Raw genomic sequence first — 21,148 nt, forward strand, 5'->3', positions numbered from 1 at the left:
AATATTTTTCCTACTGAGACATTCCATCGTGGAGAGAGGATCCTTAAGATTCTGGGAAGTTTTCCCCTAAGAACAACACCTGTCAGGGAAAACAGAAACTTACACAATATATAGGGCCCTCTACAAGGTTAAGGAAGCAATAAGCAAATGCTTAGGAGAAGAGAGGAGGCAAAGTTGCCTGGAGGAGGTTCTCAGACTAACCAGCCTACTGTGGGAGATTCTCCAATCTGATGAGCTGCTGCAAGTTCTGCAGAGAGCTCCAGGTTTGCGACTTTCTTCACTGTCACGCAGGCTGAGCTGGGCTTTTTGGAGATGCGACAGCCTCTGAGTCAGCCTGGTTCCTTTAAGCAAACCCTCACGCACGTATACTTCTGTAAGTATCCCCAATGAGCTCACTGGTTTGTCAAATTGGACTTGGCGTGTTCATTGCTTTTCTTTAACCCTGGTATCCGGTCTGGGGTGAATAGACATCTTTTGATGCCCTTCCAGGAAAAGTCACCTTCCTTCCTTGGAAACTTTCTAAAAGGTGCCTGTTGTGAATGACCACAAAGGTGAGTTGGCAGAAGTGTGGGCTATTATGCAATTGATCTTGGCGATTGTGGCTAAGTGTAGAATGTTTGATCCTTTCTGACTATCCGAATTATTCACATTTATCTTCCTTTCTCTGGGTCTCTGGTTTCTATTTCTCTCCTTCCATCTCTGCCTTTCACTGCTTCCCATAGGTTCTCCTAACCACAGCCTCCTCCCCTTTCTTTATGCTGAGAAGGTTCCTGAACACCCAGATTCCCTCATCTCTTAGACCTACACATATATCCCACCAACGATGAAGCACAGAAAAGTTTTCAGGCTCTTGCGGGGTTTTTTAGTTTTGTTTTTTGCTGTTGTTTTGGTGGGAGGGTGTTTGTTTGTTTGTTTGTTTTGGGCACGTTGTTGTTGTTTGGCTTTTGGATTTTTTGAGACAGAGTTTCTCTGTGTAGCTTTGGAGTCTGTCCTGGAACTCACTCTGTAGACCAGGCTGGCCTTGAACTCACAGAGATCTACCTGGCTCTGCCTCCCAAGTGCTGTTGATTAAAGGCGTGTGCCGGGTTCAGCTCTTGAGTTTCTATAAGGATCCAGTCCAATCACCAGATGCTATTAACAAAAAATATGATTTGCGTATAATCTCAGGGTCAATGCAAGTCACAGGAAGTCCTGGTTTCCTGTTTCCTGTTTCCTAATTCATTTCTGCTCTGTTACCCCTCCCCTGTCCCTTTGTATATTTCCTATTGAGACCATTAGAGACATCCAGTTCTCTCCAGGAGATCAGACTTAGAGCTGTCTGGAAGAAGGCCCACAGCTGTTGGAAAGTGCAGGTGAGAAAACTTTGCCTGGGAGTCTGCACAACTTGGTGAGTAATAGAGGGCTGGGTATGCAGTTTCGTAGGAAGTGTGCTTCCTAGCAAGCACAAAGCCTGGGTACTAATACCACATAAACCAGACACAGTGGCCCATTCTTGCAATCTCAACATTTGAGTTGTTGAAGCAAGAGAAGCAGAAATCTAAAGTTATCCTTGGCTACTTATAGTAAGTTCAATGTCAGCCTGAACTTCATGAGAGCCTATTTTAAAAGATTTAAGAAAGGAAGAAAGAAAGAAGGAGAGAGAGAGAGAGAGAGAGAGAGAGAGAGAGAGAGAGAGAGAGAGAGAAAGAAAGGAAGGAAGGAAAGGAAGGAAGAAAGAAAGAAAGAAGAAAGAAAGAATAAGCTCAATTGTGGAGAAATATAAGATAAAGAGATGAGTACAGCAATACATGTCACTCAGGATGTTTTGCCACAAAAGAAAATCAAAGGCTTTTTAGTTGAGAACTAAAGGGTGGTATGAAACTGGATAATAACTTGTATTAAAGATGCAGTGTTCTGGAGCATATTGATATGCTCATTCATTGGGAGGAATCAAGGAAAAGTGTTGAATGTGCACTAGTGAGGTATAGCACTCCTGGAAAGAGTTAGGTTGTCAAGGATTTGAGGGATGAGTAGAGGGAAAGTCTTAGGCTGGGATACTTGTCTTCCGGTCATAGATGTGAGGCCAGAGAAAGTGCCTCAGCAGTGTGGAGGGCAGTGGCTGTGTGAAGCATGAAGAAAGGCATGGGCTGTGTTTGGGTGGATGGAGAAAGGGCTCAAAGCATTAAACAAAAGAAAAAAAAAGAAGGAAGAAAAAATGTTCTTATAAGTCATAGGAAATGCAAGGAAAAGGGCAAGGTTGAGGGCAGTGATGAGCCTGCAAGCAGACAGGCTCACGTGCTTCGTGGATTCTGTTGCAAAATTCACCTCTACCTCCTCTGGAACTGCTAGTTTTGGTTGTTTTCCCATTGAGTCAAGTTCAACTTTATCAGGGTCTGAAGAAGCTGGTGATGTGGTACAGTGATTGGCAGGTTTAAAGTCTTCCCCAAAAGGTGGCTAACAACATTCCTATTCAATCCAGACCACGTTCTTCTTCCTCCATCCACAGGTGGGGCCTTATCTCATTGTTCTCCTGGTCTTGCATGTTCTGACCTGTCACTGCAAAATCTTCCTTGTTCGTTTTGTAAACCTTTTAATCATTGCCTCACTGATTCTTGAGAACAAACAGCCCTCGGAATAGCTTGGTGGTTGGTAGTTGGTGGAATGTGGGGAAAGAGAAGATAGTTCCAAATTGTTTCTGTGTTGTATGTTGGGTATGGGTTCAGGAGGGTCTGTGCAATCATGACCAGAAGCACCTTAAGGATGAAATTAGCCTTTCCAGCTGCAGGGGACCAGCCTCTCAGGACGGACTCCTGCAGTTTAGCAAAGGGCTTTTCTATTGCTCTCCAATTTACATCTTTAGCAAGTTAATTTCTGTATCTCAAAACCTCTTATCTAAGCTTCCCAAAGGGACATTGCCAAATGCAAATTCTCAGTTAAGGAATACCTGAGGTTTTCCAGGTTGTCCTCAACCAAGTGTGCATTGGCTGTGCACTTTTAGAAAACTCTCAGACAAGATTCACATAGAAGGTACCAGAAAACAAAGGGTAGCAACCACAAAAGGCAGATTAAGACTAGGTGTTAACACTCCCAGAATCAAACCAGCTGCAACTCTGCAGGAATTCCCCCAACATTTCTGAAAATATAAAGCACTGAGATTCAATAAAATGTGAGCTACATGTCTGATTTTAGGCTGTCCTGTGGGTGCTTTAAAGAAATAAAGAGAATCACAGGGCTAGGGTTGTAGCTCAGCAGAAAGGGTGTGTGTCTAGCATACAAGCCCTGGATTCTAAACTCAGCATAATGTAAACCGAGTGTTGTGGATACCTGAAATCCCAGAATTTGGGAGGTAGAGGAAGGAGGACCAGAAGTTAAAGTCTATTCTTGGCAAGTTTGGGATTCATGAGACTTTATCTCAAAAGCCTTCTCCTGTCATCAGATTTGTGACTACCCTAATTGTCATCATGGAACCTTCATCCAATAACTGATGGAAGCAGATGAGGAGATCCACAGCCAAGCCCTGGGATCCAGTGGAAGAGAGAGAGCAGGGATTATATGAGCAAGGGGGTTCAAGATCATGATGGGGAAACCCACAGAGACAACTGACCAGAGCTATTCGAAGCTCACAGACTCTGTGCTGACAGCAGGAGAACCTGCAAGGCACTGAACTAGGCCTTCTGAATGTGGATGACAGTTGTGTGGCTTGGGCAGTTGTAGGGTCCCTGGCAGTGGAACTAGGATTTATCCCGGGTGCATGAACTGGCTTTTTTGAGGCAATTCCCTGTGGAGGGATCCCTTGCTCAACCTTGATACAGGGGGAAGGGCCTTGATAAGCCAGGCTTTGTTGACTTCCCATGGGAGAGGCCTTCCCTTCTCTTAGGAGTGGATGGGGGTGTGGTGGGGGAGAGGTGTGTGGAGGGATCAGGAGAAAGGGAGGGAGGGGAACTATGATTGGCACATAAAATTTAAAAAAAAAATTTAAAAGTAAAAACAAAACAGAGGAGGAGAATAGATGGAAAATCACAGCGATCTGGGCTCAACAGCACACATCGTAATCCCACCATTTGGGAAGCAGAAGCAGGAGGACTGTTATAAGTTCAAGGCCAGCCTGTTCTGCACAGAAAGTTCCAGGTCAATCAGGGATATAAAAGAACTTATATGGAATAGGAGGAAGAGAAGGAAGAGGGGAAATAGAGGAGAGAGGGGAAGAGAAGTGATAGGGAGGAATTAATTTTAATCCACTATTTGTTCAACAATTACATAAAGGACTGTAAACATTTTTAATGAGGCATTACAAGCTGCTTCCCTCACAGACTTTCAAATGTGATGGTCACTGTTGCTCTTTCCCATCTCATATTGGAGTTGATACTGTGTGAGTCAGCCCCACTTCCAACAAAGGTAGTGTGGCAGAGCAGGGTCAGAAAAAGACCTTTGCTGAAATTTCAGACTGAGAAACTGAGTGACTATAAGAAGTTGATTTAATGTTTCAGGTATGGTTCCTCATTTTCACAAGTGTCAATTATAAAAAGAATAAAACTTCTGCCTGAAGAGATGGCTCCATCAGTTAGGCCAGTAAGGACCTGTATTCAGACCACCAGCACCCACACAAAAGCCAGGTGCAGCAGTGTGGGTCCTCACCTTCAGCACTGCGAGGGGGGAAAGAGGGGGCAGACATGTGGAGGTCATGGACAACCAGTGTAGTTCTAGTTTAGTGAGAGATTTGTCTCAAAAACATTAGGTGAAAAGTAATCAAGGAAGACATCTAACACTGACCTCTGACTTCTGTTCACATGTACACACACACACACACACACACACACACACACACACACACACACGCATGCACACACGCACACACCTGTCATTATTCAGTACATGCTACTTGTCAATCATTTATTCACATTCAAGGCTATTAACTCATTTTGCCTCTCTCCTCCATTTAAGGAAGTCTACAGTTAATATTTGGGAAAGCCATTTTTGACATAAGGAATACTTTGCATACTTAATCCAGTGAAATCTCATACCCATCACATATTGGAACCTCATTTCTCTCTTGCCTTCCCCACCCTCATGTGTCTTGAGGAGATCTCATAGCCAGAGAACATTCTTTCCTTCCACTGAGATAATCTCAAAGAAGAGGCTAGAGAGACAGCTCAGTGGAATACACACGTATACACATGATTATATATAATTTAAAATTTGATTTTTAAAAGATAATTTCAATTGGTTATTCAATACTAAATCGTTTGCCTTGAAAACATAAAAAACAAGTCACAACATATGGACTAAGTGGATTGTATTTAGGACTGTGTGTGTGTGTGTGTGTGTGTGTGTGTGTGTGTGTTTATAACAATTAATGAAAAAAGAGACTGCATTTGAAAGGGGGCAGGGAGGGGTGAGGGAGCATATGGAACAGATGGTTTGGAGGGAGGAAAGGGAAGGGCGGAATGATGAATTATACTATAATATCAAATATAAAAGAAATAATGTAAAAGACAATTTCAGAGATGTCACCTGGAGTCATTACTCATGTAAATGTCCTCCCTGAGCAGAAGAGAGGGGCCTGTATTGAGCCTATAGAAAAAAAGAAGGTAGGTGTGTAATGAAGTGCTTATGCAGAGTGATAGGTTCATGACTGTCTCTGGGCCACTGGAGCTATCCTCTACCAATTTCCTAATGTCCACACACCATATTTTTGTGTGTGTGGTAAAATACACATAATAAAAAGTCGACCTGATATTTTTTTTTGTTGGTGTTGTTGCTTGCATGAAAAAGCCACCAACCTTAGTTTTTGAGACAATGGTCTCTCACTGGACCTGGGGGTCACACACTTAGTTTGACTCCTCTTTCTGCTTCTCCAGCACTGAGATTTTTATATAGGCACATGCCACCTTACCAGTTCTGTATGTAGGCTGGGCATCCAAACTTGAGTCCTCGTGTTTCTGTGGCAAGCACTTTACTGACTGAGCAATTTCCTCAGTCCCATGTTTGTTTCCTGAGACAAGGTTTTGCCATGCCTTTCAGCCTGGTCTTAAACTTACTATGGAGCCCATGCCAACCACAGAGTCAAGATCTTTCTGCCCTGTCTCCCAAGGGCTGAGGTGACAAGGTTACGCCTCCACCACACCCAGCTTATATTTTACCACTTGAAAATTAAATGTCATTAAGTGCATTTAAAATATTTTGCAACCATACCCCTATCTAATTCTAGAATTATTGCATCACTCAAAAGAAAACAAATTCCATACCCTTTGAGCAATAATTCTTCTCTCCTCCTCCATCAGGCCTCTGTATCCACAGATATGCTGTTTCCTGTAAACTTACCTATTTTGGATATTTGTTATAAGTTGGACAATGCATCATATGACACTTTGGGTCTGGTTTCTATCGTGGATAGCTTTCAAGTGTATCTCTCATGCCATGGATTAGTTCTTCACTATTTTGCTTTGAGTTTTGAGAGTCTCATTGTATGTGGAACTCAGGCCTCAAACTCAGCCACCCTCCTGTCATGGTCCCCCTCTTCCTGCTGAGAAATCACCTCATCAGATTGGCCTGGAGACCAGTCTGTGTGGCATTTTCTGGATTAACAATTGATGTAGGAGGGCTGGAGAGATGGCTCAGAGGTTCAGAGCACTGGCTGTTCTTCCCAAGGTCCTGAGTTCAATTCCCAGCATCCACATAGTGGCTCACTCCCATCTATAATGAGGTCTGATGCCCTCTTCTGGCACGCAGGCATACATGCAAGCAGAACACTTATACATAATAAATAAATAAACCTTAAAATTGATGTAGGAGGGCTCAGTTTACTGTGTGTGACACCACCCTTGGGTAGGTGTTCCTGTGTTGTAAAAGAAAGCATACTGAGCAGCCAACAAGATCTGGCCAAAGCTCAGCACTCTTCCATCCTGCCTCCCAGTTCCTACCTCAACTTCCCTTCATTATGGAGTATAACATATTAACTTCAATAAACCCTTGTCTTCCCAAGTTGCTGTTGGAAAATTAACTAGGATAGGTTGTCTTTATATTCTAGCTCTAGTGAGAAATGCTGCCATAAAATTTTTGCACAGCTTTTGTTTGAACACAAGTTTTTAACCATAACTTTTATTTAATTTTCAACAGCTGCATATACAATCACCCACACACTCTTGCCTCCATAGCATCACCCAGCACACACCCCTCTGCCACCATGTCCTTTCCTTCTCTTTTTAACAGTCCAGTGAGGTCTGCCTGCTGGAATGTTGACCCATCCTATTCACTTGTTCTTGTACTGAAATGTTGAACACAAATTTTATTTACATACTGTTTGCCCAGTTTAGGGTTTTGTATTTTTCCACTTGCCAGTTAAGGTTCTAGGAGTTAAGGAGTTGCCTTGCAGGCAGATTGCATATTAGCAATTGTGGAAACAGAGGCACAACCTTCCCCTACCTGATCAGAGGTTGACAACATGGGTGAGCATGTCAGGCAATGGGGAGCTTGCTCTAGCTTGGGTGTGAGAGGCTAGGGGCAGAAATAGATTGGGCACAGCAATAAAAGCAAGGAAAACTGTCTTTTTTTGGTATTTTCAAAAACAGGTCCTGAAGAGACCACTCAGTGGTTAAGGTGCTTAGGTGAAAGTGTGAAGACCTGAGTTTGTGTCCCCAGAAATCCATGTAAATGTCAGTTGGGCACAGTGGTTCACCCGTAATTCCAGTCTCAGAAGGTAGAGCCAATCCCCAGAGTAATCTGACCAACGAGGTTAATTATTGCTGTGAATGCTGGATTTGACTGAGATACCCTGTCTGGATGAATAAGATGGAAGAGTGGTAGAGAATGATGCCTGACATTTGTGAAGCCATTTGGTTGGCTTCACATATTGCACCTATGTGCAGAAGCATTGACACACAGGCATGAACTCATATATGTAAAGAAAACATGCACTCATGAAAAATGGGAAAATGAAGCCAGACATGATGGCGTAGACCCTTAAACCCAAGAGAAAGGTGTATGAAGATTTCTGTGATATTATAGCCACTTTTGTCTCTAGAGAAAATTCTAGGCTAGGAAAAGGATGTGTAATGAGACCATGTCTCAAGGACAAAAGAAAAATTAAAATAAATAAACAAATAAATAATATCCCTGTCTCTTGATGTTCTAGGAGTGAACAAGATGGACACCAATATCTCTCTCCTCATGAACATGTCTACAGGGAACCTCATGAATGTGTCTGCAAGGACCCAGTCAGCATCTGCTGGCTACATTGCTCTGAATGTCTTCTCATATTTGATGTTTGCAGTCACCTTTGTCCTTGGAGTGCTGGGCAATGGGCTTGTGATCTGGGTGGCTGGCTTCCGCATGGTACGCACAGTCACCACCATCTCTTACTTGAACCTGGCCATTGCTGACTTCTGCTTCACCTCCACTTTGCCATTTTTCATCACCTCCAGGGCCATGGGAGGACAATGGCCATTTGGTTGGTTCATGTGCAAGTTCATATTTACCATAATAGACATCAACCTGTTTGGAAGTGTCTTCCTGATCGCCCTCATAGCACTAGACCGATGTATTTGTGTCCTGCATCCAGTCTGGGCTCAGAATCACAGAACTGTGAGTCTGGCCAAGAAAGTAATCATTGGACCCTGGATGTGTGCTTTCCTACTTACCTTGCCAGTTATCATTCGTGTCACTACAATCCCTGATAAACCTAGGCCAGGGGAAACAGGCTGCGCTTTTGACTTCTCCCCATGGACCACAGATCCTGTAGAGAAGCAGAGGGTGAACATCACCATGTTCACCATCAGAGGAATCATCAGGTTCATCATTGGGTTCAGCATGCCCATGTCCATTGTTGCCATTTGCTATGGGCTCATAGCCACTAAAATCCACAGGCAAGGCCTGATCAAATCTAGCCGTCCCCTGCGGGTCCTCTCTTTTGTCGTGGCTGCCTTTTTCCTCTGCTGGTGCCCATTTCAGGTAGTGGCCCTTATATCCACAATCAGAATCCGTGAACGCTTGAGTGGTATGACTCCAAACCTCCAAATTGCAGTGAATGTCACAAGTTCCTTGGCTTTCTTCAACAGCTGCCTCAATCCAATGCTCTACGTCTTCATGGGCCAGGACTTCAGAGAGAGACTAATCCACTCCCTGCCTGCCAGTCTAGAGAGGGCCCTGACCGAGGACTCAGCCCAGACCAGTGACACAGGCACCAATTTGGGCAACAATTCCTCTTTACCTTCTGAAGACAATGTACAGGCAATGTGAAGAAAGGGCTCCAACTTCAAGCTTCATCTGCTTTGAGTTCCACTGTGCTATAGACATTCCCTGCTGACCTTCGAGCTACGCACTCAATTGAAAAACTTGAGATGACTTTTGGACTTTTGTACCTCAATCTGAGCTGGTCAATAAAGAGAAAAGACAAAAAGACCATACATTTTCTTGTTAGTCTGAGATAGTTACAAATCACAGGTAGTGCTGTTACTAATACTGTCCACTTCTAATCTCCTCACAGACTGAAAACTCACAATTGTCATAAGTGTCTTTCTGTGGGCAATATGTGTATGTTTCCTTTAGCAAATGAGGGAGGAAGGAAGGGGAAAGACTCCTGTCCCTTGAGTTATGCAATTGCCTGATCCCTTGTGTTGAAATATTTGCCATATAGTTTGCCTTTATAAGACAGTGTTTTCACTTACGGCTCTCAGTGTAGCTACAGCCAAATTAGTCCGGTTTGTATAGTATCTGGTATTTGAGTTACCTGCTCCAAAGTGAATGAACACAGAATGGCACTCCAGGTTTTACTGCCAGCAGCAGTGAATAAATGCCACCTACCATCCACCACTCCCCTCCCATCCCCACCCACCCCCACCCCACCCCCAACACACACACCTGCGCACGTGCCAGGATTTGTAGTCATTTGGGTTCTTTTAATCTTGACCACTTTGATTATAGTAAAATGAAATCTCAAAATGGTTTTAATATGCAGTTTCCTACTGGCTAAGGATTTTTAACATTTATTTAAATGTTTTGCAACCATTAGTAATTCATCCTTTGAAAAATCTGTGTCTTCTCTATTGCCTGTTTTTTAATTGGGTTGTTTGTTTTCTTGATGTCTAGCAGCAGCAGCATTTTATTATTATTATTATTATTATTATTATTATTATTATTTAGTTATTTGTATATTTTAGATACTAACCCTCTGTCAGATATCCAGCTGGTAAAGTTTTTTTCTATTCTGTAGACTGCTTCTGGACTTGAGTGATGGTATTCTTTGCTGTATGGAAGTTTTTTAGTGTCAATGAGTCCCATTTTTTAATTGTTTATCTTAACACCTGTTCTTTAAGGTCCTATTTAAGGTCTTTCCCTATGCCAATGAGTTCAAGCGTATTCCTTGCTTTTTCCTATATCAGATTCAGGGCACCATGTCTGATGTTGCAGTCCTTGATCCATTTGGAGCTGAATTTTGAACAGAGTAACTGTCAAGGTTAGCCAGCACCATTTGACGAAGATGCTATCTACTACAACTATTATTGTGGGAGTGTGGACTTATATCTAGATCCTCAATTCTATTTCAGTGATTAATAAGTTTGCTTTTAGGCCAGGGACATGCTGTTTTTTATCAGATCTGTAGAGATCTATAGCATAGTTATATAGTGCTAGGAGTTGCTATGCATGCTACCAGAAAAGGAATCACCAGTCTTACCCATTTGTGAACACATTGAGAGCTAAAATAACAACCATCCTGGCAAGACGTATCCATTGGGACAATATTGGCATAAGCATCATGAGATTAACCAACCACTTTCTTGTTGGATTTAAGGCCCATTCCAAAAATCAAAACCCATACCTGCCACCATTATCGGCGCCATGAGCCTATGACTAGAGAGGTTATAGTCCCTAGTGGAGAACCTTCTACTGCTATTCTGCTAACTGGACATAGTGCTAACCAACTAGTAATGACTGTCATTCTATACATAGATTAGTACATCTCTCACCTCTCATCAGAGAAGGTTCAGTTTCCTGGAGATAATAATGAACACAGTTAAAGTGTAGAAAACAAGAGACTAATGAATGCTCAACCCTAAATGGAAAATGTATATCACACACAATCCCTCCCAGGGTCATTATGAAATAGCACAGAAAGATTGTAAGAGCCAGAGGTAGCAGCTGGCTACAAGGAAATGTGTTTTCTGGGCACAACAGCACAGTTGTATATTCAAATCCATAGGGGTTATGACAATGTGAACAATGCCTGTGCAAACTCAAGCCAAACCAAATCCTGGAATGGAAAGGAGATGAGCATGAAATACCATGCCTAGCTGAGGAGTTATTAACTATTGGAAACGTGGAAGAAGTGTCTTTTTTTTAAGGGTATCTTCTCTGGGAAATCAACCCTGCTCCACTGGAAGGCCACCCATCACAGAGTATGTGGGTGGCACAAACTTTATTAGATGGGTTTGTTAAAAGAAATAAGAGGGTGCTGGAGAGAAGGCTCAGTGGTTAGGAGCACTGACTGGTCTTCCAGAGGACTCGGGTTCAATTTCCAGACCCACATGCCAGCTCACAACTGTCTGTAACTCCAGTTTCTGGGGATCTGATACCTCCACACCAATGCACAAAAAATAAACTTAAATAAATTTTAAAAAAGAAAGAAAGAAGAGGATATAAACCTAAGTAGGGAAGGGAAGGGGAGTAGATCTGGGAGGGGTTGTGTGAGGAGATTAATAAGATCAAAATACATTGTGTGAAATCCAAAGAACTCATAAAAAATGGGAAAAATAAAATTTTCAAAGAAAAAACATCTGAGGAAATCCTTGATTTGCAGCCAAGTCAGACAGATGTGTAAGTAACTCTGTGAAAGCCCCCCCCCCCTTGTTTGAGACAGGATCTCATGCATTTCAAGTAAAGGACAACCTTTAACTTCTCTCTCTCTCTCTCTCTCTCTCTCTCTCTCTCTCTCTCTCTCTCTGTGTGTGTGTGTGTGTGTGTGTGTGTGTGTGTAAATGTCTGTGTCTGTGTCTGAGTCTGTATGTGCATCAGGAAGCCAGAGGTCAATGTCGGGTGCTTTCCTCTATTGTCTCTGCCTTATTTTGAGAATGAGTTTCTCAGTGAATCCAAAGATTGCCAACTCAATAGACTTCCTAGACTTTCCATTTACCAGATGGTCAGTGCACTCTGGAATTCTGCTTGTCTCAGCCATCCCTAGCTCTGACATCATGGATGTGCTCTGTTATCTTGTCTTTTAATTGGGTTCTGGAGATCTGAAGTCAGGACCTCATGCGTCCATAGCAAGCACTTTACACAACGAGCCTTATCGCCCAGCCCATGAATAGGTCATCCTGCTTGTATGCTAGGATTATAAACATGTCACCACACTTGGTTTGTATGGTACTGGGGATGGAATCCAGAGCTTCCCTTACTGGGAAGCAGGCTACTAAAGGAACTATATCCCTAGCCAGAGGCTACTGAGCTGTTAATCCAGAGTAATTAGCATCTCTGGGCTGTACTAACCTAGAGTACAGTATAAGAATTGAATCAAACAGTAGGACTCTGAAACGGTATCCACAAAAAAAAAAAAAAAAAAAAAAAAAAAAAAAAAAAAAAAAACTGGAGAATTATTTAGGACATAATACATCTGTTTTCACAAGTGCTATAAATAAATAGGTTTTTCCTTCAGTTCCCAACCCAAAGGATAACAAAACAACCACCAAAGTGAAGAATAAGTTGAGAAGGGAGCTAGCGTTATGGTGAAATTGGGAGTGTGAGGAGTTTAGGCCTGAGGGAAATGGGCAGTACCTTAGTTCCAAGTGGTTCTGTCTCAACTACTAGTTGTACTGACGCAGTAAAACCACATCCTTTCCCATTTGAAAATCAGAAGGAAATCTACTTCCTGTTACTCAAGTAGCCCCAAGCCTACTTCCCCCTTCTTTTCCTCAGTTCTGTTCAGAAATCCCTGAAGATTGAGACACACTCCACAGATGATCAGAACCCAGGGGAACCTCAGAGTAAGATCAGGAGGAAATAGTCTGTGTCAGAAATATATATTTCTAGAGTAGGGAATTGGGAAGGCCAGAAAAGAGCTGAGGGTAGAATGGAGCCCCAAACTCTTATATAATATTAGAGGGACCAGCCTTAATATTATACTTCTCAGGGGCTCGGGAGAGAAAACTACAAACAGCGAGGATGATTTTCGGGAAACAGAATCTCAGCACACCAAGCTCTTTAGTCCACTTGGTTTTATTTCTCTAGGATAAAATCCTATCTACCCAGCTTCAGTTCTGTTCTCATGCCTCATTCCTTTCTTGCCTGATTTCTCTCTATATTTACTTACAGTTCACCCTAAGTTCCATCTTAATTCTCTCATCTTAATTCTGCCTCATCTAGGTCCTTTTCATCTTGTTCTTACCCTGCTAGTACTTCCCCATCTGGCTCTTCCTCATCTTCCATCTCATCCACAAGTTCTCTCTGGTCAAAATCCTCCTTAACCCTCTCAGTTCTTCGCCTCTAAGTTCTCTGCAGTCCTCCCAAGTCTCTCAGAAATCCAGTTATAAACCCAAGCAATAGCAATCTTCTGGCAGAGCAAGGTCACCAGGCTTGAATTCTTACAGGGTCATAAAGGCAGGTAAGAATTTTCCTCAGGCAGTGACCACCAGGCTTTCTTTTACAATCCAAAATGGGAGTGGTGAAGGAGGAGGTCAACTGAGTGCTGATGACCGGTTAGCATATCAAAAAGGGGATCTGCGAGCTCATTCTGAGAAGTGGTTAGATAATAAGTTAGGGGGTCTATAAAGTTAGTAAACTGTAAGAAAGGAGGGTCTGAACTAAATTGTGTAAAGCTATTATTTAAGGTCCACCTGACCTAGGCAGTGTCTCCTTATGGAATTTACCTTAAATCAGGAGACTTGCATGTGGACTGTTATTACTGTTAGTCCTTGAAAGTGGCTAAGGGAGATATCTGATTCCAGTGCTGAAAGGGGAGAAACGGATGGGCTGGGAGGAAGGAAGCCTTTCCTGAGGCTGTTCTCCAAACACCTTGAATGTATATGTCCAAAGAGTGATCAGTCCACACTGTTAGCAATTCTTAGGGAAAAATCAATTGGGAAAACTATGAAGGCACACATGATTTTCATAACAGAAGAAAGCTGATTTATGACAAGCCAAATAACACCAAATGCTCCTTGGAATTTGGCTTCCTCTGAAGGAATTCCCTGATCCCTTCAGGTAGTGGCTTTGCCCTAACCAGCTGAGTTCTTATAATATATTCCTGCGGCCCGTAGCACCAGACTCCTATAGGCATGTCTGTAGGGTATTTCCTTAATTGGTGATTGATGTGGAAGGGCCCAGCCCCAGGCCACCACGCGCAGTGCCATCCCTGGGCCAGTAGTGTTGCATTGTGTAACAGGCAAGCTGTCAGGCTGGAGAGAGAGCTTAGTGGTTAAGAGCACTTGACAGCTCTTGCAGAGTCCTGAGTTATGTTTCCAGCACCCACATGGTGATTCACAAACATCTATAACTCCAGTTCCAGGAGATCCATGACTCCTTCTGGCCTCTGCAGGTGTCAAGCACACACATGTGATACACGTTCATACATGCAGACAAAACACTCACATACATAAAACAAAATGAGAGAATTTTTAAAGAAGAAGAGGTGATGGCAAGCTGAGCAAGCCATGCGAAGCAAGCAGGCTAGTATGCAACACTCCTCCATGGTCTCGGCCTCAGGTTCTGCCTCCAGATTCCTGGCTTGAGTTCCGTCCTGAATTATTTCCCTTTGTGGTGAACTAAAAGTTTTAAAGCGATGGTGGTGGTGTTTATCACAGCCATAGATACCTCCTAGGACAGAGAGTGTACTAACAATCCCTCCCAGACAGACTTGCGTAATACACAGACAGAATTCGTTATTTTACAGGATAGGGGAGTAAATTGCTACTGCATTAGCTACTGTGGATATACCTCACAGACATAAAGTGATGAAAGACACCAAGAGCAAACATAGACACCCTAGGTAGCTCCACCTACATATGGCTGAAAAATAAGGGAGCTAGGGGTCTACAGGATGGTTCAGAAGGGAAGGGTGCTTGCTGCCAAGTCTTCCATCCTGAGTTCAATTCCAGGAACTCACCTGGTGAAATAACAGAACTGACTCTTGAAAGCTCTTCTCTGACCTCCATACACACATGGTCACATAGACACACACACACACACACACACACACACACACACACACACATACTCAAAAATAAATGTCAATAAAGGAGGCAAATAATACATGCTGTGCAGCCTCTGGGTTTTTTATTTTATTTTATTTTTAGCTTTTGTGATTATTTGGTTTTTTTTTTCCTTGTTTTTGTTTCAGTTCTTTGTTTGTGTTGTGGGTGGGGGGTCAGTACAGCAGTACAGAGAATAAAAAGCGGACCTCTGTGTATGGTGAACAAAATGCCCTACTCTCTATCATGAGCCACCCCCCCAGACCCTCACTGTGGATTCTAGACAGGGATTCTCCTACTAGGCCACCTTAGCCCCTGACTGGGAGATTCTAAGTAGGGCCTCTACCACCAAGTCATGCCGCAGCCTCTCACTGGACATATATAAGGAATTTTTCTGCTACTGAACTAGATTTTGCAGCCCTCATTATAGTCCCATTTTGTAATTAATTAATTAGTTAATTAATCAGTCTTTGGTGACAGGGTCTATGTATTCCTGCTGTCCTGGAGATCACTATGTAGACCAGGCTGTCCTGAAATCACAGAGATCATTCTGTGTTTGGCAGCCGGTGCTAAGATTAACAGTGTGTGCCACCACACCTGGCTCCAGCCCCTTTTTTATTTTTATTTTTTATTTTCAGGTAGGATCTCACTCAGTTGTTCGGGATAGCCTTGAACTCATTCTATAGCCTGCTCTGGCTAGAGTTCCCCATCCTTCTGCCTCAGCTGTCTAAGTATCTGCAGGCCTGGCCCTAGGAAACTCATATCAAGAATAGCTAAGGCAATGCTTACACTTGTAATGGGGACTGAAGGGGGTGCTCTTCTCCCTCACCCAGAGCTGCTTACATGGCAGGTTGACATGGGCATGTTGACACGGACATGCTAACTCTGAGGACATTTATCAAGAAATCCTCTCTACTAAGTACATTCTCTGTGTACACTATACTTCAATTTTTATACATATATATGTGTGTGTATACATATATATACATATACATGTGTGTGTGTGTATGTTTCTTATTTACTTACTTATTTTTACTGGGAATAGAGAGAATGGAGGGACAGAAAGGACAAAGATGAAGAGAGGATGGGGAGGGAGAAACAGAAATAAGCAGAGAAGGAGGAAGAGAGTATTTCCTGGTATGTAGGAAATGAAAGCTGGCTTTTAGAATTATTCTGTATCTGAGCAAGTGAGATGGGATGAGCTGGTACAGGGATCACGGGCACTGAAAAACCATTTCTGGGGTCTAAGGTGCTTCAGCAGGCATTGTCACCAAGCCTGGGAACCTGAGTTCCATCCTGAGAATTCCTGGAAAGAGAGAACAAATTCATTCAAGTTATCTTCTGCGGCACTGTGTCCTCTGAGATACAGCATGCCTCAACACACAAATAAACAAATAAATGAAAAAAAAATCTAAAATCACTTCCCATCCTTTCGACCCCCTCCTTCATCTGAAAATCCAGAGGTACAGAGGGGAGGCTGGAAAGATGCCTGCTGTGAGGACACAGGAACATCTGGACACAGAACATCTCTGTGCCAGGTATCTGGGGCATGTGGATTGCACCTAGGGTAGAGATGTCACATCTGACAAATTTACTCTATCACCCTATTATTTCCATGGACGATGGATGGTCTTCCTGAGAGGTTTCTGTACCCCGATAATAGGTTTCTTGGCCAATGCAGGAAGCCAGATGAAGCCAAATTCAAAGTAAAAGACCAGGTATATTTGAGCAGAGCACTCCCTTGTGAGTCTCCAGCCCCCAGAGATGAGGTGGGGGAGACTGCTCTGAAGGAAGGAGCTTAAACACCCTGCAGGCATGGGGTGATGGCTTGTCCTCCACAAGCTGGGTTTGTGCCCCATCATGGTATGCAGGGGCGTGGTCTTGAGAAGCTGGCAGCCTCTGGGAGGAGCTGCCACTGCTAGGAATTCAGAACTGGACTCCCTGCAGCTTTTCTGAGAGGCTGGGGGTGGGAGAGGGAGGACTGGCCAGATCAAGCAGGTGTGAGCTGGAGATTCCAGCCAAACACTTCCTACCTTCCATACCATAGCCTCAAATCAGAATGAAAAGACCCCAAATTTCTCTTTCTTACACATACTCAGGAAGTCCCTCCCAGTGAGGTTCTGTAATGGTTCAGAGCAGGTTGCTACAGTTTCAACAATTTTATGTATCTCTCCTCTGCCTCCCACACTTTCTCCTTGCATTCTCAGGAAAACTTTTGAAGTAAAATATGCATACAAAATGTTACACCTATTATTTATATATTACTCAGTGAGATAAGTGAAATAAACACAAGGTAGCTGTATTAAACCCCCCAGGCTCAGAGAACATCGTGGAAGATTCGGGGCTGAAAGAATGCTAGAACTGGAAGATGGGAGGAGTGCTGTGAAATGCTGGCTTCTGGATATGGCCTGGCTGTTGCCCCTGTGTACTCACAAGCCAATAACACATTCCAGCATGGAGTGGAGACGGGCTCCTGGGCCATACCAACGCCAGAGAGGCTACTGGCAGGCGACAGCTGTTCAGGAATGGAGAGTCACTTTCCTTTCTCTTCCTCAAAGATTTATTTTACTTTATGTATCTGAGTATTTTCTTCGTGTGCATCTGTGCACCATATGCATGCCCGGTGTCCATAGAAGTCAGAGGGTGGCACTGGATTCCCTGGAACTGGACTCACAAATGGTTGTAAGCAGCCATGGGGGCGCTGGAAATTGAACCCAGGTCTTCGAAAAGAGCAGTGAGTGCTCCTAATTGCTGAGCCTCTCTCCAGCCCTGGGCAATGTGAGTTGATATTTGTGGTTTGATGCTGTGACAGGATCGTTGGCCACAGCATTAGAAAAATTAGTGTTGAATCTACAGATAATACTAAGTTGGTACAGTGCTTACTTAGCATTCACAAATCCTCAAATTTCATCCCCAGTACCAAATAATGCAGGCATGGTGGTATATGTCTGTCATCCCAGCACTCTGAAGATAAAAGCAGGAAAATCTGTTCAAGATCATCTTCAGCTACCTAGAGAGATCTAGGCCAGCTTGGGCTACATGAGACCCTAATTCAAATAAAAAAGAAATGCGAAGAAGACAGAAAAAAGAGAGGTGAGGATGGGAGGGGAGGGAAAGAGACAGGGAGAAGAGAAATTTGATAAATTTTCTAAGAGACTCTCTCCTTCCCTCTCTCCCTCCCTCTTTCTTCCTCTCCCTGTCCCCCTCTCCTTCTCTCTTGTCTCTCGCTCCTTCCTTCCCTTCCTTGCTCTCTCTCTCCCCCACCTCAAGAAATGCCCCCAGAGGTCATAGTTGCATGAATTTACAATATAAGAATCATATGTTGTGTCTACATTCACAAACTGCTATAGCCTAAAATTAGTAGGTTTGGGCTGAGTGATTGCTCAGAGTTAAGAACACTTCCTACTCTTGTAAAAGACCTACACCTACATCAGGTATCTCACAGCCACCTGTAACTCTGTCTCCAGGGCAATCTGACACAGATTTCTAGCCTCCACAGATACCTGCATCCATATGCACATACAGACATATGCATAACAGCAATTGATTAAAAAAAAGTAAACCTTTAAAATTAGCAAGTTTCATTGTACGCATCCATATTTGTACATACACACATTTTTTTCTCTGTAGAGGCCAATTGTTAATCATTTTCCAGCATGCCACAATATAGATAGCACATGCATTTTTGGAATCCATATGAGCCATGTTTAAACCCTCACTTCCTCACTACTCATGTGACTTCAGTCCAATTGCTTTTCTCTTCAGACCTCCATTTTCTTCAGCCTGGCTGCTATCCATCATAACTATCACAGGAGATCTTTCAAATACAGCTCATAAATACTGAGTGGGCAGCCAGGACCTTAGCATAAATCACAACCACCATCAACATTAAGTAAGCTTCCACCTGATGGAGACCACCTGTTCTACTCTGTCTTCTGTATTCTGAGACCCAGCCTCCCTGCCCTAACACTTCCCATATCCTGCTTGTCTCATTCTCTTCCTTTCTTGTCATATCTGTTTAGGCCAGTGATTTTCAACCTTCCTAATGCTGCAACCCTTTAATACAGTTCCTCGTTTTATGGTGACCCCCTAACCATAAAATTACTTCATTGTTACCTCATAACTGTGATTTGCCTACTCTTATGAATCATAATGCAAATATCTGATATGCCAGACGTATTTTCACCATTACAAATTGACCCAAAGGAATGGCAACCCACAGGTTGAGAAATGCTGGTTAAGGCAATCTACAATTCGGAGGATCATTCTGAAATCTTTGGACTTGGGGTTTGGGGGAAAAGAAACTTCCTGTGATCCATTTTGGCCTTGATAACCTTAGAAGAGGAAGATGTCTGTGAACGCTCCAGGGAAAAGGTCAGAGACTGGTTCACATGCTTGTGTGTACAAAAAAAAAAAAAAAAAAAAAAAAGAGTATTTTAGTCACCACAAACCAAGTGGCTTAAAACATTAGAAATATCTTGTCTCACACTTTTGAAACCAGAAGTCTGAAACGGAGGTTTCACAAGAGTTGGCTCTTCTTTGAAATCTCTGTAGGGAAATCCCACCCCTTCCCTCACTGCAGGCAACTTCTTGGCATTTCCACCACCTCGCCGTGTGGAAACCTGAATCCACAGGGCCTCCGAATGTCACCTGTTTGCATACTGGACCATTACAGATATAGTTATTTAAGTTAAGATTGCGTCATACCAGGGAAGGGTAGAGCTGTATTCCAGTATGGCCGGAATCCTTATGTAAAGGGAAATCTGGACATTGACACACACACACACACACACACACACACACACACACACACACACACACACACACACACACACACACACACAGGAAAAACAGCGTGTGCTGAAGAAGCAAGGAACCTTGTGAAAGACTGTCAACATGCAACAACTGAGTTATGGGCTTGGAACAGATTCTCTCTCACAGAGTCAGGGGAACCAGTTCGGCTAACACCTTAATCTTGAATTTATAACTTCCAGAACTGGGAAGCAACTGGGAAGTTTCAGTAGCAACTTTCTGTTGTCTCACCAGCCTTCGTTACCATGGAAGCTATAACAAATGAATACGCTTAGCTCATAGATGCGTCACAGCTCAGCCTGTCTTCCCGTCGCTTTCTCGGCAAGTGTCGGCATTTAGGACCCACCCTACACACAGGATGAGCTCATCTCAGAGTCCTTAAATTCATTCTGTCTGCAAATGGGACCAGTGTCCTCAGATTCTGGGCAATGAAACTTAAAGCTAGCTTTGGGAGGCCATCAACTGGCTTACTACATACCGAGGTCGTTGTACATTCTGTGATGTAATCTTTGTTCCAAGAGTCACAGGAGAGAAATTGAGGTTCAGAGAGATTGTCATATACTCTCTGATGTCATATGTATATTCAGATTGGAGATGGTGTTCTAGTTTGATACTTACTACTCAAATAGCCCCCACTTATGCTCTCATAGCATTTATTCCATTACCCTTTCTCTCCTCCCCTTTCCCTGTGCACCCCTAAGATCTTTTACACCCTCTCCTACCTCCAAGAACTTCTGGATTTCTCCATGACACTGAATATAACAGGGTCTTGGTTTCTTTTTCTGTAAAATGGGCATTATATCACTTCCCTCGGATATTTCTGGAGGATGCTAAATGAGAAATTGGACCCAGATCAATGTCATTTATAAATGAATAGACTGGATTATGCTATTTTTACCTCAGGACCCATTTTCCCTAGTCATGTGATCTCTACGTTTTATAGCACATGAAGAGTTCTGGGGTTCCACACTCATAGAAACATAAAACAGAAGTTCTTTGATCTGAATTTTAACAAATGTAACAGAGCTTTAGATGATTTAGGGATGCAGAATCAAGAGCACTGGCTGGTCTAAGGTCTTGTATTCAGTTCCCAGCATCCACATGGTGGCTCACAACCATCTGTAATTCCAGGTCCAGGGAATCCAATGACCCCTTCTGGCTTCTGGAGGCACTGTACTCAGGTG

At 43.1% G+C, this 21,148-nt stretch overlaps 1 protein-coding gene across 3 annotated transcripts; it reads left to right on the forward strand.

Moving 5' to 3' along the window:
• The first annotated feature begins 235 nt into the window (after positions 1-235).
• Positions 236-9,380, forward strand: Fpr1 (formyl peptide receptor 1). 3 transcript variants are annotated; one of them, XM_037202257.1, is made up of 3 exons: positions 236-551; positions 1,279-1,352; positions 8,111-9,380. In XM_037202257.1, exon 3 carries the CDS (start codon positions 8,122-8,124, stop codon positions 9,211-9,213), a length of 1,092 nt encoding a protein of 363 aa, XP_037058152.1. In that variant the 5' UTR covers positions 236-551; positions 1,279-1,352; positions 8,111-8,121; the 3' UTR covers positions 9,214-9,380. The 3 variants fall into 3 exon arrangements, with proteins under 3 accessions (XP_037058152.1, XP_028715643.1, XP_028715642.1); XM_028859810.2 differs by having other exon boundaries at positions 239-551; positions 1,279-1,387; XM_028859809.2 differs by lacking the exon at positions 236-551 and having other exon boundaries at positions 1,067-1,352.
• The last annotated feature ends 11,768 nt before the right edge of the window (positions 9,381-21,148 follow it).

Source organism: Peromyscus leucopus, chromosome 1 (genome assembly GCF_004664715.2).
Source record: "Peromyscus leucopus breed LL Stock chromosome 1, UCI_PerLeu_2.1, whole genome shotgun sequence".
NCBI classification, from domain to species: Eukaryota; Metazoa; Chordata; class Mammalia; order Rodentia; family Cricetidae; genus Peromyscus; species Peromyscus leucopus.

Excerpts from the sequence above, each read along its gene's own strand:
- Fpr1 (XM_037202257.1), top strand. The coding sequence starts at position 8,122 with ATGGACACCAATATCTCTCTCCTCATGAACATGTCTACAGGGAACCTC.